Genomic DNA, 20,671 nt, shown 5'->3' on the forward strand with positions numbered 1-20,671 from the left:
AATGCTCTCCCACATTCTAAAACTACTCACTAAAAATGCTTTTCACAGACTCGCTTCTGCATTATCCATCCTTTTGTTCATTAAAGCACTTTTAAACACCAGGTACATTTGCCACTGGTGGGAAAGAGCTGTAAAACGGCATTCCCATTCACAAAGAACCCATATGTTAAACATGACCACCACATCATTTATTATTAATCCTTCTAACAAAGTCTGGTATTGTTTCAGTACAGAATCAGGAAGGAGCGGGCACGTGCCTTTTAATGTCAGTTTTAAATAGATTTCTGGAGAGAGCAGGGAAAATGCAATATTATAAGCATGTTAATAAGAAACAAAAATTAAAAGCTCTGATTTACTAAAAACCACAGACCTATTCAGCACATCCCTGGCCATTTGCTCTGCAGAGATGGGAATGCACCACCCGATAAAAATTAAATAATTAAAATAATTTTTTTTTTTTTTTTTTTTTTTTTAAAAACGCCACCCCCCCTTTATTTCAACCAACGCAACACACTTAATGCTTTCTAGGATTTCAAGCTTAAATTATTTCTTTCAATATAATGTATTGTATATTATACATAAATATTTATTTTTAAAAATGGCTGTTACGGTAATTGAAATTTCTGGTTTTCAAATTGTGTACTGCATGATGGTTGTCACGCCGAGTAATTCAAAACTGTATGATGCTGTGTGACTGACAATGTGCAGTGAGAGACACCAAAAATGTCAGTAGCAGGGGCGTGGTCGAGTCACACCACAACAATCTCTTGATGGAGCAATCAGCAATAATTGGCACATTGGAAGGCCAAACTACACAGATGAAGAATATGGCCCTTCACCTGGCGGACCTTGACAAGAGTAGTCATGGGAACAATCTACATTTGCAGGGTCGTCTTGTTTAAAAAAAAAAATACTATTTGCAACTTTGCAAACTCTTTACTGTTATTTTTACACCTATTTACACCTATTGCATTTGTGTGAGGACATTGTTTTTTTTTTTTATACTGTTTAGCTCAATTAAGGCTAAAAAAAAGAATATGTTTCAGGTTGCAAGAGATGCCCAGCTCATATATGATCAACATTAGCTACAAATTATTTCTTAATCTGCTGCCTGCTACTTTTTTGGTAACTAAGGGCTCTCAAGTCTCTTACTCATGTCTTCGCCCCACAATGGATAAACAATTAAATGTTAAATGTTAAATGCCGAAAGGCCTACTGGTCTTTAAACCTATCCTATCACAATCTATACCAAGGGTAGTCAACCTTTTTATACCTACCGCCCACTAATGCATCTTTCTTGATGGTAAAATGTCCTTACCGCCCACCAGTGCTGCAGTAACTCGAATTTTTTAGTGCAAGTGTCTTCAGATACTCTGGTAAATAGCCACAAGCATATTTCTCTTGTTCGTGCGCACGCATTCTCGTGTTCGCACTAAAGCAGCCATCTTGAGTAAAATTCCCTCTAAAAACAAATCTATGGGTACTGCTAATACACAAATTCTGTCTTTCCTCCCAACTGCAACTCTGACAGATCAGGACGGCAGATAAGCATTTGTGCAAGACACAATCCTTGATAGACCTTACACTCTAACGAATGTTTCTACCCAAAATTCCAAGCAGAACACATGTCTGAAGGCAACGATGTATCCCTTGTCTGAGTATGGCATAATTAACATAAAGAGGACAGCAACTAAAATCTGCTCAAACAAACACCGTCCAATATCTACTGGACAAGATAGAGAGGATCAGGTATAATTTCTCAACTCATAGTCACTACAGGATCAGGCCTCCTAATCGGTTACTGGCACACACGCCCCTTCAAATTCAGGCTTACTTCCAACAACATATTCAGCACAGTCTTCACAAGGGAGTCACTGCGATTCTAAATTAAACACTCACAGAGGAGAAGTTCGCACAAGCTCTCAAACAAAACCCTGACAGTCTTCCCATCAAATACTATGAATATTTTTCAATTACATGTCACATTTACTATTTATCAGTGGTAGAAAGAGGATCTAATTAGGGATCGACCGATATTGATTTTTTAGAGCCGATACCGATACTCTGTGAACTTTCAGGCCGATAGCCGATATTCTGTACATTTACTATTTTGGAAAATAAAAAACTATTTCTAAAGGTAAATGCACAAAATATACATGCCACGTGTAGTGGATGCAGTGTGTTTAGACAGGGGAGCTGTGTATGTGTGTGTAGTGGATGCAGTGTTTGTGCAGTGTGTGTGTAGTGGATGCAGTGTGTGTGTAGTGTGAGTGGTGTGGATGCAGTGTGTGTTTGTGTAGTGGATGCAGTGTGTATTTGTCTAGTGTGTATATAATGAAAGCAGAGTGTTTGTGTAGTGTGTGGGTAGTGTGCGTAAAGTGAATGCTGTATATACTAAATGCAAAGTGTGTGTGTTTGTATAGTGTGTGTATAGTGAATGTAGTGTGTTTATATAATGCAGAGTGTGTGTGTGTAGTGTGCATTATATAAACACACTGAATTATATAAACACACTACACAAACACACTGTATATAATGCAGTGTTTATATAATGCAGTGTGTTTGTGTAATGTTTATATAATGCAGTGTGTGTGTATATAATGCAGTGTGTGTGTATATAATGCAGTGTGTTTGTATAGTGTGTGTGTATATAATGCAGTGTGTTTGTATAGTGTGTGTGTATATAATGCAGTGTGTTTGTATAGTGTGTGTATATAATGCAGTGTGTTTGTATAGTGTGTGTATATAATGCAGTGTTTGTATAGTGTGTGTGTATATAATGCAGTGTGTGTTTGTATAGTGTGTGTATATAATGCAGTGTGTGTTTGTATAGTGTGCGTGTGTGTATATATAATGCAGTGTGTGTTTGTATATATAATGCAGTGTGTGTTTGTATAGTGTGCGTTATATACACACACTATACAAACACACTGCATTATATATATATACACACACACAGCCTGCATTATATATACACACACACTATACAAACACACTGAATTATATACACAGTGTGTTTGTGTAGTGTATGTGTATAATAATAGAGTGTGTGTGTGAGGGGGCATTTTTTATAAAAAAATATATATATATTTTTATATTATTATTTTTTTTTTATTTTTAATTATTATTATTTATTTTTTGTTGTCCCCCCTCCCTGCTTGTTGCCTTGCCAGGGAGGGGGGATATGTTAATCCCTGGTGGTCCAGTGGCATTGGCTTAGCTGGGGGAGGGGAGGGGGCAGCAAGCGTTTACTCACCTCCCAGCAGCTCCCCAGTGTAAATCTCGCGAGACTCGTGGCCGTCAGAGCTGGCCGCGGGTCTCGCGAGATTTACACTGGGGAGCTGGAGGAGCTGCTGGGAGGTGAGTAAACGCTTGCTGCCCGCCCCCCCAGGACTGCCGGGCTTGTAATGAGCCTGGCGGTCCTGGGAGGTATTATCGGCAATATCGGTATCTCTATCGGCCGATACCGATATTGCCGAAAATACCGAATATCGGCCGATTATATCGGTAAAACCGATAATCGGTCGATCCCTAGATCTAATCACTCAAATTATCTTCAAAATGTATTCATTGGGATAAGTGAGACACTGCAACGTTTCGACCTCTGAAAGGGTCTTTGTCAAGCTTGACCCTTTCAGAGGTCGAAACGTGGCGGGGTGTCTCACTTGTCCCAATGAATACATTTGAAGATACTTTGAGTGCTTGGATCCTCTTTCTACCACTGATATCTACTCCCTGGGGCTTGTGCTTGGTTCAGTTTAGCACCCGGATCTTCATGTGATAGAAGTGTAATTTTTTTTTTCACATTTCCTATTTATGACCTACTATAGCCGACTTCACTATTCCTTCCTAACGGCTTAAGTTTTGCTAGCCATATCTATACTCTTTTTGTAGGTTGTGCTTTCCCCATTCTGAATATGCACAAAAGGAAGCATGATTGTTAATCTGTGGTTCATTAATGTTTCTTTTGGATAGGACACTGGAAGAAAATGGTCTCCTGACTGCTAATGGTCACTTAGCATATTTAAAGAAAACTCTATCCAAGAGGCGATTCAGGCATATGGTAGAGTAGACAGTCCGTTTACATTGAATCTAGACTTAGAGACAAGTCATATGTAACATTGTACACCTTGCTCAGGAGCTCTGGTTGAAGTCACAGCTTCAAAAGAGAACTTCATTATGTAAACTTTCTGACATCTGCCACATTCTATACAATCAAAAAAGCCCCTCTCATACTGAAATGGACAATACCGCCTCTATCAGGTAGCCAATCACATTAAAAAGCAATATTCTATAGAGCAACAATGAATTATTCACTCCTGGCGTGACACACGATCCATGATATATAGGTCCCTAGCGCCAGATCTGACCATTTGTTCATTTTCAGTGGTATTCTACCCAATTATATTGGTATATGGCTGACAAAATAATTTATTCAATTATATTCATCTAACTTCAAAGCTATCTTGGACAAATAAAGCCAGAACTTGGTGGACTGGGCATTACCACACCTTTTCTGGCTTTGCAGAGAACAGGATGGTGGGGGGGACCCAAAGACCCTATAGTGCCAGGAAAACGAGTTTGTTTTCCTGGCACTATAGTGGTCCTTTAACTCAACCCCTATTTCCATTACGGATATGCTGGGAAAGGAGGCAAAGTGAAAGACAGTTCTATTCTTTCTACTTCACTTGGAAAGGCAGAAAGGAAGAATTACAGCAGTTGCAACCAACAGTATCTTCTTGAAAGTATAAATCCATCTTTGGCAGCTTAGTATGTTTAACCGTATTTAAAAACAATAAACAATATATACTAAATAAATTCGGACATATTCACTGTACAAATGCTCTTTTTAATAAGAAAAATATACAAATATGCAGACACAGCAGCTTCACACTGGGGTGTTTAAGGGAACACTCCAGGCACAAAAACAACTTCATGCAAAGGCAGTTATGGTGCCAGGAGGCACCCAGACACACTTAACTTACTCTGAAGCGGCCTATCGCAACTCCCTCCAAGTGGCATCTGGGTTTTGAAATTTTGCTATCAGGAATCACGAAGTGCGGAAGGGGAGCAGCGCCGCTGATTGACTGCAAGTGGTCAGCTGGTGCTTTCAGCCAATCAGTGACTCCCCGTTCACAAAACTGGCATTCAAAGGAACTAACCTTTTGCAAGCCAGTGTTGGGAATGGGTGGGAATGCACTGCAGCACTCCACGCTTCCTGAAAGTCCTATTTCAGAAGCGGATATTGGTGTTGGAGGCAATTCTGGGTTAAACCATTCAAGAATGGTTTAACATTATGAGGTAAGATGTCTCCTGGTGGCCTCCTAGCACAATAACTTCTTTTAGAGGAAGCTGTTGTGATGCCTAAATGGCCCCTTTAACACTCACAAAAGTAACAACTAAATAATAGAATAGATAGCAAGTTAACTTTAAAATAGGAAATCTTCTAATATTAGCCTCTATTTTACTAGTGATTTTCCTTCACAGGAAATGTGAAAAATATGACACAAAACATAAATGGTGCAGAGTATATACATAAATATAAAAGCATTTTGATAGTCTCTTATTTGCCTATTCATGAGCTTGTTAGAAGTTTAACCAACTCTCTCCCTTGAAAACATTGATAGAGATTTATGAAAGTGTCAAACATGTTTACATGTTTTCTTAAATTTTTGGAGTAATTTATTAAATCTGTTGAGGTTGCCCCAATAGACTTTTTTTGTTATACAGTATTTTCCCTGCAACACAACAGATTTAGCAATCTTTCCTTGTTTTCCCGACAGAAAAATATTCTGTTTCACTTCTACCTCCAGAATTTAGAAGTTTGGAAAACCAACAGAAATAACTATTAAGAAAACCCATTATTTAGATCACTTTAATAAATATGATCAGAAAAGTGACGGTTAAAGTAAGTCAATATTTTAAAAACTTTAGTGAATCACCCCCTTTGTATAGGTTTGTGTGTGATACTCCCCAGTCAAAGCAAAGTTAAAACATACGTTATTTCTAGCAGCGTGCGGGTTCATAGAGATAGCATTGAATTGGCGGAAATCTTCAAGGAGGCAGAATGGGGGCAGGGCCAAACACCAGTTTTGCCAATCAGCACCTCCTCATAGATATGCATTAAATCACACTGTGCAGCACTGCCACAGGAAGCACCTCCAGTGGCCATCTGTGGAGTGGCCACAGGAGGTATCCCTAGGTTGCAAAGTAAACACTGCGTTTTCTCTGAAAAGGCAGTGTTTGCATGAAAATGCCTGAAGGGTATAATTATACTCACCAGACCAACTAGATTAAACTGCAGTTGCTCTGGTGACTATAGTGTACCTTTAATGTCGCTATAGCTCCTTAATGACACTAATTTCACAAATTAATACACCACTATTACAAACCATCTATATATTCTTAACTACCTAGGAAGTTTATAAAACCTACCTGGATGAGTCTGGGAGCTCATGTCAGGCCAAGATGATTTGTCTAAAAGTCAACACCAGATCCAGTACTCCAAAGCACAGGTTGTAAGCAAAAGTACATGAAAGAAGACTCTCAGGGAGGAGAATATCCAAGGAAACAAACATGAAGTCACAGGAAGGGAGATCTGTAAAGAGAAAGAGAGCACAGTGGTTAATTCAAAATCTGAAAGACAGGCTCAACTTATACGATCCACTCCACCCATTACAATGACCCTGCAGACCAGCATACTCTGATCTATTCCAGATCTTCCTGTACAAGATTCAGAATGACCCACTCGCACTTCCCTGCAGAAGGTCTACAGCTGGAAACTTAAACACTTTCACAGGCAAAAACTCAGACTGTGATAGGGATGAGGCCCAATGACTGCTAACGAGATGCACCGCCTAAAATAGCATTTTTACACCCCCCCCTCCCCCTCCCCCTAATAAGTTTATACTTCAAAAGCAGAAACCACTGTGGGGTAAAAAAAAATAAAAAATAAAAAATGGAAAAAACCCTCTGAAAAGAAGACGACATTACAAGAACTGCTTTCTCAAAGCGATAACTTACAAATGAGGTTCCAGATCACATCATACAGGAGTCTGTTAGGAGTTTTTCTAATCAGGCAATTAACAAAGCGCAGCTTTTCAGAAGCAATAGTTTGGCTGAAGCTGGATCCCAGTCAGATCTCAAAAGGCCAAAATAATGAGATGTCTGCTCCATACAAGCTTCGCTACGCTCATACAGAATGAGCTCTGACACCCACAGGTGGCCTCACATCCCACAATGGAGAACCTTTAGCAGCATCATGCAGAACAGCTGTTCCAAAACACACACAAAAAACTCACATAGGATGCTCGAGAGAACAAAATGGTATAGTTACAGCATTGATGTGTCTATCAGCTATATAATCATAGGTTACAAATAATTAATGCAGCATTCTTGATAAGGCGCCACCAGTGCTCAACAGAAGAAAATATATTTTAGTGCATCTCAAACGGCATACTTGTAATGCCCCATGTTTATACCACTTGTGAATAATTTAATAGGCTTCTTTATAGTCAGAATTAGAGAGATCTTGCACCTGGAGCAGGCCAAAATTATAACTGGAGCACAAGAAAGAATATATTATGTATATTAATTAAAAAGTTACTTTGGGGAAATGGGTCTAACAGCAGATACCACTCCACTACGTTAGGCTCCGTTAAAGCATTTAACTACGACGGCGCAGACAATGTCACCAGCTCATTACAGCTCTTTCACAAGTGCCGGATGATCTGTACGCCAGCCCAGCTCAGCCCACTCACCAAGAGAAATGTGCACCTCGTCTGTACAGAAACTTCACACGGTGCCAAATAATTATTTTTCAAGGTTTAAATTGCAGGCTGTCTGGGGGAAAAACTGGATTGAAGCAAATACTTTTTTGGTCACCCAGGCAACCGGTTTCAAGTGTGGTACGTAACGCAGTGTGAATCCTTCCCTTGCTGAACACGAGCATACAGCAGCAGAAGTTCCTCTGTAGGAAGATGAAGAGGCAGAGTCCATTTCTGGATGCTGCAAATATGAACCCAATTCACATAGCTGTAGCCTACACTAGAAAACTCATACTTCACAAACACTAAACGTGGTGCTCAACAGATAAATCCACTGATAGCAACCCCACACTGCCTACATCCAGCATGGTCCCAAACTGCCTTTATGGAATCATTTACACATTAAACAACTCCATTCTAGCCACAGAATAGAGGTTTTCATTCAAGACAAGATTTCATTTTGCAATAATCCTCACGTCGTTTTATGTGAAATGAAGACTGCACTAAAGGTCCATTTTTTTCTAAGCCTGTGCATGTACATAATATGATGTATAATATGTAGTTTCATATAAACCTTTACCCTGGCCCTATACATGGACATAACCCCAAAGGAGACTTTCCAAACGCAATGTTAACGGTGGTTACTTATTCACACAGAAAATGTACGTAAAACAGCATCAAAGAAATGGCTCCTTTCCCGCAGTTATTAAAGGCTTGAAACAGTTGTGGCATTGAGTCACATATCCTAGTATAGTATTAAAAAGGACTCTTGGGCAACACACAAACTTTCAGGGAGAGAATTGGTTACATTATAACAAACGGTCCGATCAAACAAGCACAAAGGGCACACTTTCAATGTCATTTTAATTCTTCTACAATACGTAAAAAACACACGTAGACAAGAGTGCATTAGACAGCGGATGTAGATGTATGATAATTGAGACAGAGAAATCCATACCCAGACCCACACAATTTACTAGTCAAATGAAAACAGACAGCAATAGATTCTAGAACACCTATTGTTAGGTATATGGAATAGCAAAATGTGCAACATGTCAGCTGGGTTCTCTTGTCACTGTGGAATAGACTAATTTAAAAGTAAAAGGCCTGCGAGTATTATAAAGAGTCACACCTTTTCAACAAAATACCTTTGTATAATATTTAATTGCACCAACACTTTCTACTTCATTATGTATACAATGAACTGGATATTAGTCTAATTTGCTTAATGGATTCGAGCACAATAACTTCATCAGAATTAAGTTGTTATGGTGCAAGGAGGTTCCTGGTGCCAGCTTACATTTAAGGGTTAAGTTGACAAACCCAAAGTCATCTCTTCAGCGCCATTTGGCTCTGCATGCTTCTCTGAGATTGTTAAAACAGGGAGCTTTAGACGAGAGTGACACATGACACTAACACAATCTGTAGCACCCCATTCACAAAATAGCTTGAGAAACGAACTGATTATTCTCAAGCCATTATTAAGGGTGCATGCAAAGTGTGTTTATTTTATCATTTATTATCTTCTACTGTATTAACAGCCTGCAGTAGCCTCCTATTAGGGATCTACCTATATTGATTTTTTTTAGAGCAGATACCGATAATCTGAACTTTCAGGCCGATAGCTTACCGATATTCTGTACAATTACCGTATTATTATTATTATTATTATAATTTTTTTTGCAAATCTTTTTTTTTTATTTTTTATTAAGTGGTAAATGCACAACATATACATGCCAGTCAGATTTTTTTTATGTTTTCAAGAATATTTATATGTGTGTGTAGTGAATGCAGTGAGAGTATTTGATTAGAAAACGCAGTGCGTCTGTGGTGGATGCAGGGTGGGTAGTGGATGCAATGTATATTTGTCTCTTAGTGCCCCCACCCCTCCCCCCATTCCCCTTAAAGGATCACTATAGGGTCAGGAACACAAACATGTATTCCTGACCCTGTAGTGTTAACACCACCATCTAGCCCCCCTGGGCCCCTCATGCCTCCATAAATATAGTAAAAATCTTACTGTATTCAAGCCTGAAGCTGTAACTCTGCATGCTGTTAGACTCAGAAAAACTAACAGTCTGCTGACATCAGAAGTGGTGGCCTGATCCAATCACAATGCTTCCCCATAGGATTGGCTGAGTCTGACAAGGAGACAGATCAGGGGCAAAGCCAGCATGATTCAAAGACAGCCCTGGCCAATGAGCATCTCCTCATAGATATGAATTGAATCAATGAATCTCTATGAGGAAAGTTCAGTGTCTGCATGCAGACAGGGCCGGTGCAAGGATTTTGGGGTACATAGGCGAATATGTATTTTTCCGCCCCCCCATTCAAAAATAACATCTTCACCTATGTGCCTCTTAACCAGCCCCTCTCCCCGTCCATTATTGGTCCCCTCCCTTCCCTGTCCCTTAGTGTTCTTCTGACAGTCACACACACTCAATGACAAACACAGAGACTCACTGATCTGACACACACACACTGATTGACACTCATTGACAGACACACTGATAGTCACACACAGACTCAATGACAAAGATACTCTCACTGATTTGACAGACACTCACAAACACACACTGACAGACACACACATACACTGACACACTCACATGCAACACTCATACAATCACTCACAGACACACATACACTCACTCACGCACACACACACATACACTCACTCACGCACACACTCACAGTCACTCACAGACACATACACTCACTCACGCACACACTCACAGACACATACACTCACTCACGCACACACTCACAGACACATACACTCACTCACGCACACACTCACAGACACATACACTCATGCACACACTCACAGACACACATACACTCACACACGCACACACTCACACACTCACACACTCACACACTCACACACTCACACACTCACACACACACAGACACTCACAGACACTCACACACACACACACTCACACACACAGAGACACACACTCACTCACACAGAGACACACACTCACTCACACAGACACACACTCACTCACTCACACAGACACACACTCACTCACTCACACAGACACACTCACTCTCACACACAGACACACTCACACACAGACACTCTCACACACAGACACTCTCACACACAGACACTCTCACACACAGACACTCTCACACACAGACACTCTCACACACAGACACTCTCACACACAGACACTCTCACACACAGACACTCTCACACACAGACACTCTCACACACAGACACTCTCACACACAGACACTCTCACACACAGACACTCTCACACACAGACACTCTCACACACAGACACTCTCACACACAGACACTCTCACACACAGACACTCTCACACACAGACACTCTCACACACAGACACTCTCACACACAGACACTCTCACACACAGACACTCTCACACACAGACACTCTCACACACAGACACTCTCACACACAGACACTCTCACACACAGACACTCTCACACACAGACACTCTCACACACAGACACTCTCACACACAGACACTCTCACACACAGACACTCTCACACACAGACACTCTCACACACAGACACTCTCACACACAGACACTCTCACACACAGACACATCACATACATATCACATATTATTTTAATACATAAATAATATCCACCCAGCCTCCCTACCTGGAAAGCTGGTGTGGATCATTCCCTGGGGTCCAGTGGGGCTGCTGGGCGGCGTGCGGCAGGGCTGCGATCAGGCGCTGCGAGGGAGCTCTAACCTCTCTGCTCTGCTCCCTCGCGGGCTGTCTGCTGATGCCGCGGGAGCCGGAATATGACATCATATTCCGGCTCCCGCGGCATCAGCAGACAGGCAGCGCGCGAGGGAGCAGAGCAGAGAGGTTAGAGCTCCCTCGCCGCCCCTGATCGCAGCCCTGCCGCACTGGGGGCGGAGATGGTGGCCGGCAGGAGGGAGAGCTTCCCTCCTGCCGGTCACTGAAATCTTGCGCCCCCGGAGCCGGTGCGCCCTAAGGCGGCCGCCTGTGCCGCCTTATGGACGCGCCGGCCCTGCATGCAGAGGGAGGAGATACTGAATGTTTGGATGCATTTTAGGCAGCCATGACCCAGGAAGGATCTGTAACTAGGCTAGGCTGTAATGTAAACACTGCTTCTCTGAAAAGACAATGTTTACAGCAAAAAACCTGAAGGTAATGATTCTACTCACCAGAACAAATTCATTAAGCTGTAGTTGTTCTGGTGACTATAGTGTCCCTTTAATGTTCCTCTCCCTTGTCTTTTGGTGGTCCCCCCCTACCCCAGTGTTCATTTGCCCTTCCCTCTCCTGTACCTTTGTGTCCTCCCTTAATGTTCCTCTCCCTCCTTCCCTGTCCCATAGTGTTCCTTACCACCCCCTTTTCCCTGCCCCATAGTGTTACTTACCACCCCCTTTTCCCTATCCCATAGTGTTCCTTACGACCCCATAGTGTTCCTTACTACCCCCACCCCCTGTCCCATAATGTCCCCCCGTCAAATAATGCCCCTCTTTCTCTCCCCTCCTTTGTCCCTGCTCCCTGGTGTGTCTCCTGGTAGCGTGGCCGAGCGGAGCAGTGCGCACCGTGGTACAGGAGATTCAGTCTCCTGTGCCCAGCCAGACTGACAGGAAGTGCTCTCTCAGTGAGCACTTCCTTTCAGTCCGGCAGGGTACAGGAAACATAAGTCCACTCGGCCGCGCTACACAGAGTGCATGGCAGGAGGGAGCGCTGTGCGCCCACCTCCTGCCAGTCACTCCAATCTAGCGCCCCCCAGGCCGGTGCGCCCATTCATTATCGACTGATACAGATACTTAAAAATAAATTTAAAAAAATTTAAAAAGAGGAATATCAGCAAAACCGATAATCTGTCGATCCCTACCTCCTATGTCTCATTACGGGAAGTGATTAGGTAGGCTTTGCAATTAACATGCAGGGAGGTTTGACTAGGGATGTATAAACAAGATTATTTAACTCCTAAATGGCAGAGAAGACTGCAGGTGGACAATCTGTACACCAAAACCGCTTCATTAAAGCTAAAGTTGTTTTCAGGGCTATGATAGGCTACTACTTGGTTGCTGTATTTCTCCTCTGCCTGATTATCTTATACTCAGGACGGAGCTACAGAGTCATTCCCAACAGGCATCACCATTGATGACTGCAGGGAATTGGCTGTGACTATGGAGGAACTCTTGGTCTTGCTGGATCCTCCCTAGACCTCAATGCTGTACTCTCACACATGCGCGAGAGTACAGCAGTGACGTTGGATTATTATTATTTATATAGCACCAGAAAATTCCGTAGCGCTGTACAATGTTCTTAAGAGGATCCACTGGAACAAGTTGATGGCAGGTTGAGGTAAGTAAAGATCACATTTGCCTTCTCCCCCTGCCCCATCCTCCAGACCCGCAGTGGAAATGTCACTTTTCGGGTGGTTTTTGCGAATTCAGCAAAGTCCCCAGACGGTGATACTGCCGCTATAAGTGTAAAAGCCATCTAATTTATTGGCACTACAAACACAACAATGCATCAACCACAAGTGATCTTTGTTATGGCTTGACAAATACCACTTCTGGCTAAAACATGTGTGTACCAACACAGGAAAAAAAATAAAGTTCATGATTTAGACATTTCCAAACTGAATACAGACTAAAGCCAGACAACTGGTGTGTCTTGAGGATTGGGCTAAGAACCGCTGCATGGACACAGACTAATAAAGCAGCCATTGTGCTGGTATCGAACTTATCCAAAACAATTTACAGAAAAAAAAAAAAAAAGCAGCATTTACAAAACGGAACATTAACTAAAAGAAACATTTGAGAATAAGGTAATATGCATTATGATCTGCCTGAATCAGTGGGGGAAAAAAAAAAAAAGCATAGGAACCCTGGCTTTACAAAGGCATAGCACTAACTTGTTCAGATCAGGAAACACGCAGAGTTAAAGCAAGTACCTAATTGCCGTGTGGTCTGTCAGCCTGGCACTGTGATAGTGTGGTGATATCTGCTATTAAGAGCAGGGTTAGCCACAAGGTGATTGCTCCCTGTGAACACAGTGCAGTTAACATCTGCACTGTGGCCAGAGCTTTCATTATGTGTTCATTAGGAGAATGGAACTACACAACATGACAAAGTAAAAGGTTCTAAGGGAAGGTCCTAAGTGGATTCACGTTGAGCTTCAGATTGAATGTGACCCTTCAGAGGAGTTTTCAGCAACTTACATTTTTTCCTTTGGCAAACTTTTGGAGCAGACCTGAAGCAAACACCACCACAGAATATTTAATATTTTGACATGTCTATTTAGTGTTGAACCACAAAGTTTAAGATGCAGTTTAAGCACCATAACCACAACATGAAGTTGACACAGAACCTGATGATTGCAATTATGGAACTTCTTTTTAGTCATTGTATCTTTATTTACCATGACAAGTGTTTAAATTCAAGGTAATGTCACCTAAAACGATATTAGACATTCCCACATGTGCCAGTATTTAGAAGAACTGCAAAGAAAAATATAAATAAATTACCAATAGACTTCAGCTCCCGATAATAAATGTCAATACAACAAACAAATGTGGCACTTGCTAACACAGCTTAAAAGGGAAGCCATAGTCAAAAGATTGCAGGACCTCATCCAGGAAGTATCTCTAGTGGCTACTAAAGGTAGATTTAGGCAGCATTGTAAAAGGCAGTGTTTACAATGATGAGCTTGAAGGGACTGTAACTGCCCCTGAGCCATTACATTAAGCTGACTATAGTGTCCCTTTAAATGCCCAAAACACTATAGATGACAAATTACATTTTACTCATTGCTTCTCAAGTTAATACTTTGTGCTAAATGGGAATGAATGAGAAAAATACCTGGGAACTTTTGTGATTTAATGTTGGTACAACCAAAAGCACACTAAGCATCTCATAACACTGCAGAACTTCAGACAACCACTGAATTTGAGGGACTATCCACTGTGAAGAAAGGCATGTCATGTGACCATTTGTTTTTGTGGAAGTAGTTTTATGCTTAACGTGACATACACATTGACCGGTGATGACTAACCTCAGAGGTCTATGAAATGGATGCACTAGTGGAGAAGGCAGTTCATATAACACTGAAGGTTAGCCTGCCTTGGCATAGCCTTTTACCTGATTGTTTTGCACAAACATGACATAAATTTACAGATGCTGAAAACAAACACTGATGGGACAGTATTATATGCAGTATTGAGTGACCTCACAACATGGGACTTTCATGAAACATACATTGAGGAAAAAAAAAAAAGTACAACAAGGAAGGCGTATACGAAAAAAAAATACATTTTTTTTTTAAAGATGAAATCTTGGGTATTCCCACATACCAACACATGACATAATGTGCTGTAATAAGCATTAGAACCATAACAATATCATCAATGTAGGCAAATAGATTGTTAAAATAACCAGGGATTATTTTTCCCCCCATTATATACACAAGAAGTCATTTGGTTCATTTAAACAGTGATACATGCAAAGCAAAATATATATATAGATTTTGTTTTTTTTTTTCCAACTGAATTTCTCATTGGCGGAGTACTCCTACCAGGATTACTCAAGCAACCTATGTGCAGGGACATCATACACTACATTACATTGTATCATTAAAAAACACTATAGTCACCCAGACCACTCCATCTGAATGAAGTAGTCTTGGTGCATTGTCCCTGTTTACTTTGCAGGGTTAACGCCTCTTCAAGAGGCTGTCATCGTAACAGACACTATTGGCGCTTATGGGATAGAAAATGAGAAACCGTAACGTGATGCAGAAGTCCCATTAGAAAGCCCTGATTCAACTTTCTACACATGTTTATTAGGCCCCTAATGCTCTTCGATGAGGAGGGTTGGATCCTTCAAAGCCGGCAGCAGGAGAAGGGGTCAGGAGAGCCAAGGGAGCTTTGGCATTGAAGACCATTAATACTTAAATTTTGCTTTTTCATTTATTTTTAGGGTGGGGGGGTGCCTATTTAAAGGGATATTTGTATTCTTAAATGCTATAGTCTTCTATTAAATGCATTCTTTTACAGTTGTGATAGAGTAAATTCTGATGGTATTAATGAGCAGTTTGGCTATTTCACTTATGGAAGACTGGCTTATGGTAATCTTTTAAAAGGAACAATCCAACCCCCATAACCACATCAGCTCATTGATGCGGTCATGGGGGCAGGAGTGTCCCTCAGTGACTTGAAGGGGTCATGTCTCACTATGAAACAACACATACAGAGTTTAATGCCTTTCAAAGTATAACAACTTCTGGCAGCATAATTTTAATATTATTAGCCAGCCCGGAACAAAGCAGGAGAATGTCAATTCTATGCACAGAATGTAATGCCTTGGCTGAAAGTGGTCAGCGTATACGCTCAGCCAATGCATGGTGACTGGCATCATCGGCCAGGGTAGTCATGGCATCATAACCACTAGAGTGAACTAAGTAACCCTTTAAGAACTACTAAATCAACTAATCGCCATTCGCTTTATTATAAAACACATCACTGTACATATAAAAGAACAAAAAAGGCATTTTTTCAATTTAAACATACTAGTAACCTAGATAACATTGAATTGAGATTTACATGTTCTTCCTGCTGCCTAAAGTGATATTGTACAGGTTGTTAAGCACCTAGTGTGGCAAGTAACACTGCATGCATCACTGGCCAAGCCCATCCCCCACTCCACCCCCAGAAAGTGTCACATGCTTGGATAACTTCACAAAAAAGTCCATGCAAAAAACAGGTCGACTAATCTTCAGGTATCACTCAGACACCACTGAACACCATATTTGGATACTTTCGGTTTAAGCAGAATAATTACATGGAAAATAATCCTAAAAATGCAGAGTGAAAGTAGGTGAAAAAATAGCAATGAATCTCATTTTTGTATGATTACCAAGCCTGAGCTAAGTGCTAATGTGTTTTGTCCTTGTGTGATAGGCTTGAAGAAGAGCTCTCAATTTACAATAAGTTTGGAAGAACGTGGAAAGATTTTTCATTTCATCAGTAACAAAAATACAATTAAAAATGTTTTTTTAAAAAAAAATTGTACAAAATCTAATTTTCTAATCAGCAAACTAAAATCTAAATCGCACAACCAAATTTAAAAAAAAAAAAAAACACACAAAACGGTACGATTAATGACTGAACGGGCTTCACCACTTTGCTTAACTTATGTTGGACTCCATTGATGCTTGAACATGACCTTCCTCTGACTATATGTTTACCTGGGAAGAGATGGCAGCAGAATGCAGGCCAGAGGAGGCAGTGCTATGCTCTGGGGAATGTTCTGCTTGGAAACCTTTGGTCCTGCCACTCATGTGGAGGCTACTTTGACACGTACCACCTACATGCCCCTTTATAGCAATGGTGTACTCTTAACGGGATAATGCACCCTGCCACGTGGAAAAACAAATGGTTTGAAGAACACAACAAAGAGTTCAAGGTGCTGCATTGACCACCAAATTAGCATTTTGGGATGTGCGGGAACAACAAATATGATCCATGGAGGCCCCACCACGCAACTTGCAAAACTTAAAGGATCTGCTGCTAAATTCTTTGTGCCAGATCCCACGAGCCACAGTTGTTTTGGCAGCACAAGGGGGTCCTAGAATATTAGGTGGTTTCAATAGTGTGGCTGAGACAGACATATATAATTTACATTTTGTTAATATCTGTTAAATATGGTGCTTTCAATGCATAAAAAAAATAAAATAACCCAACCAAAGGATTATAAAACTGCACCAAAAGATTGATTGCACTTAAAGAAAGGGTGTTGGATTGATGCTAATGAGCCAAAATTAATTGCAACATGTAGAGATTGTGCATCAATACAAGCTTAGAGAAAGATAGAATGAGTCACTGCATTCAGGAACTCAAGATCAATTATAAAAAAAAGAAAAAAAAAAAAAAAGGATAATGCTGCCACTTCTGTTTTGCTTAAAGGAACACCAACGTTAAATATACTTGTTTCTAATGTTGGAGTGTTTTTTTTTTTGGGTTTTTTTTAAAAGCAAGATTCAATCGCTTCTCCCTTGATAAAACAATTTATTTGTATTTATTTTTTTTTAAAAAGCACTTCAAAACCTTTATTGTAGCATTAGGACAAAGTCATCACATCATCCACTCTGCCTACCATGAAGTCAGGAGATCTCATGACTTTGTCAGTCCGTTCAGCGGCTGCGGAATCAGCACCTCCAGCGGCGGCAGGCTGAGGGAGAATGGAGGCGGGTGGCAAGGGAGCTATTCTCTTCCGGCACTTCTTGCACTGCTCCCTCATTAGCTCTGCAGTGATGTCAGGAGCAGGAATAGGACTTCACTCCGGCCCTGGCATCACTGAACAGGGCAAGAGGAAGCAGAGCAAGAAGAGCCTGAAGATTTCAGCAGTCATACTGGACTCCAGTGAAAGAATCCACTCCCAGCTTTAGCAAAGGTCAAGAGGCTGGGTAGATTTAAATAAGAAAGCGCCAATCAGCATCTCGTCAGAGAAATGGTTTGAATCAATGCAGCTCTATGGAAAATGTTCAGCATCAACATGCAGTGAGGGGAGACGTTGAACGTAGGTGCTGCACACTGTGCAGCGCTGGACTAAGAAGCACCTCTAGAGGCCGTCTAAGTGACTGTAAACGCTGCCTTTTCGCTGAAAAGACTGTTGGCACCAGAACAAACTACATTATGCTGTAGTGTCCCTTTAAGAATTTAATTTGTATTAATTGTATTAAGAATTGTAACCTACTACACATCCATCAGAACTAAAATGCACCATTGAATAAAACACCTATAACTTGTGCTTTTTTTTTTTTTTATGTGACAGTGACATAACAATGCTTTTCAGTCCATGTGACATCACAAAGCTTTTCAGTCCAGGCACAGTCAGGGCACACAAAACAAATGAGTAGAAGAACAGAAAAATTGTCTAAGTCCCTACTATCCTACAAACTATGTTCAATAACTGAAAAACGTTGATTGACAAGGAGCCAAGATGGAGGTACCCTGTTCCATTATAGATTTGTGCTTTCTACATTTAATTTCAATTTTCACTGCTCAAAAGTTATATTTGCTAAATATATAGGATAATGAAACAAAATATTAAAAACTGCAGGAAAATTGCAATTCCTCTTTAAAAGGCTTCTATGGTGTTAGCAATACAAAGTTGTATTCCTCCAACAATTCCAACATCTGGTATATGAACACGGTAACAAATGCAGCAGACTCCTAGCAAACCTGCTGAAACAGCACAGAAATCACCTATATATCCCCAAGATTAAAACCACTGACCAACAAATGTGCCATCTCCCGGACCAGATTGCAGCGGCGTTCACCCAATACTACGAAGACCTCTACAATTTACAAGGTGACGCACAGGACACCCCGCAGGACCGAGGCCATTCATGCATATCACGAAGCAGCCGGACGTAAACAATTCTCTACCCCAAACCGGGATGAATTGGAGGCCCCCATAACACTAGAAGAACTGGCATACGCAATCAGAAAAGCAAAGACGGGGAAAGCACCAGGGCCAGACGGCCTGCCGCTACAATACTATAAAACCTTCCTATCAGACCTCCTGCCGAAACTACATGCAGCTCTGAACTCAATTCTAGACGGCGCTACCCCTTCAGCCCCATTCACGGCAGCAAACATCACCCTCCACCCGAAAGAGGGTAAAGACCCGACATCCTGCGCAAGCTACCGCCCGATATCGGTCCTGGATGTGGATGTCAAACTCTTGGCAAGCGTGCTGGCCAACCGTTTGGCACCACTACTCCCAGACCTGGTCCACCCAGATCAGACTGGGTTCATCCCCGGAAAAGAGGTCGGAGACAACACCATACGGGCCTGAACCTGATCTCCGTAGCAGCGCAATCCGACCAACAGACCCTGATCCTCTCTACGGATGCCGAAAAGGCTTTTGATAGGGTGGACTGGGAATTCCTCTTCGAAACCCTCCGGAGCCTGGGCATCGGCCCCAAATACATACAATGGGTAGAGGCGCTCTACAGTGCACCGACAGCTAGACTCCGCATCAACGGGGCCCTCACAGACCCGTTCCACATCCGCAAAGGAACGCGCCAAGGGTGCCCCTTATTCCCCCTGCTCTTTGCACTAACCCTGGAGCCATTCCTTAACAACATCAGAGGCAACAAGGCGATCCGTGGACTCCGTATAGGCCGATCACACCACAAAGTCCTGGCATACACAGATGACCTGCTCTTCATTGTACAACAACTGGCCACGACACTCCACACGATCATGACTGAATTCGAAAAATACGGCAAGGTCTCCAACTTACGCATCAACTACAGCAAATCAGAAATCTTAAACCTTAATGTTAGGCACACCCAATCGCAGACGCTCAGACGCCGCTTTCCCTTCCGCTGGTGCACCACCAAGATGAGATACCTAGGGGTCTGGCTCACACCAGACCCAGCGGATCTCTACCACCACAATCACCTACCACTTCTCAAAAGCGCGCAGGCCGAACTTCAGGCCTGGAATACCTACTACATATCGTGGCTAGGCCGCGTCAACCCAGTGAAGATGACCCTACTCCCTAAATTCCTCTTCGTCTTCCAGACGATACCAATCGCAGCGCCGAAGAGCTTTTTCACATCCATCCAAGCGGCAGTCCGTCACTTCATCTGGAAGGGCAAGGCCCCCCGAATAGCCCACTCCCAGCTAACACTCCCTAAAATCAAAGGGGGACTGGCTCTTCCCGACTTCAGGAAGTATTACATTGCGACCCACCTCACCCAAATCATCGGCTGGTCGACAGCACCAAGAGACAAGCTATGGGTTCGACTTGAAGCAGATAGCTCCGAATGCGATCTCCGAGCCCTACCGTGGATCACCCCAGAAGCGAGCCGACGCACCACACACGCGAACCCATTTGTGAAAGCCACCC

General features: G+C 42.0%; 1 protein-coding gene across 2 annotated transcripts in view; it reads right to left on the reverse strand.

Annotated features, from left to right (window-relative positions):
* Positions 1-20,671, reverse strand: part of HDAC4 (histone deacetylase 4) — a 182,326-nt gene that overhangs the window by 145,401 nt on the left and 16,254 nt on the right. For both annotated transcript variants that reach the window (XM_063430033.1, XM_063430034.1), the window contains exon 2: positions 6,436-6,598. In XM_063430033.1, coding sequence (XP_063286103.1) covers positions 6,436-6,457 — 22 coding nt within the window. In that variant the 5' untranslated portion in view covers positions 6,458-6,598. The remainder of the gene's footprint in view (positions 1-6,435; positions 6,599-20,671) is intronic.

The sequence above is a fragment of the Pelobates fuscus genome, chromosome 8 (genome assembly GCF_036172605.1).
Source record: "Pelobates fuscus isolate aPelFus1 chromosome 8, aPelFus1.pri, whole genome shotgun sequence".
In the NCBI taxonomy this organism is placed as follows: domain Eukaryota; kingdom Metazoa; phylum Chordata; class Amphibia; order Anura; family Pelobatidae; genus Pelobates; species Pelobates fuscus.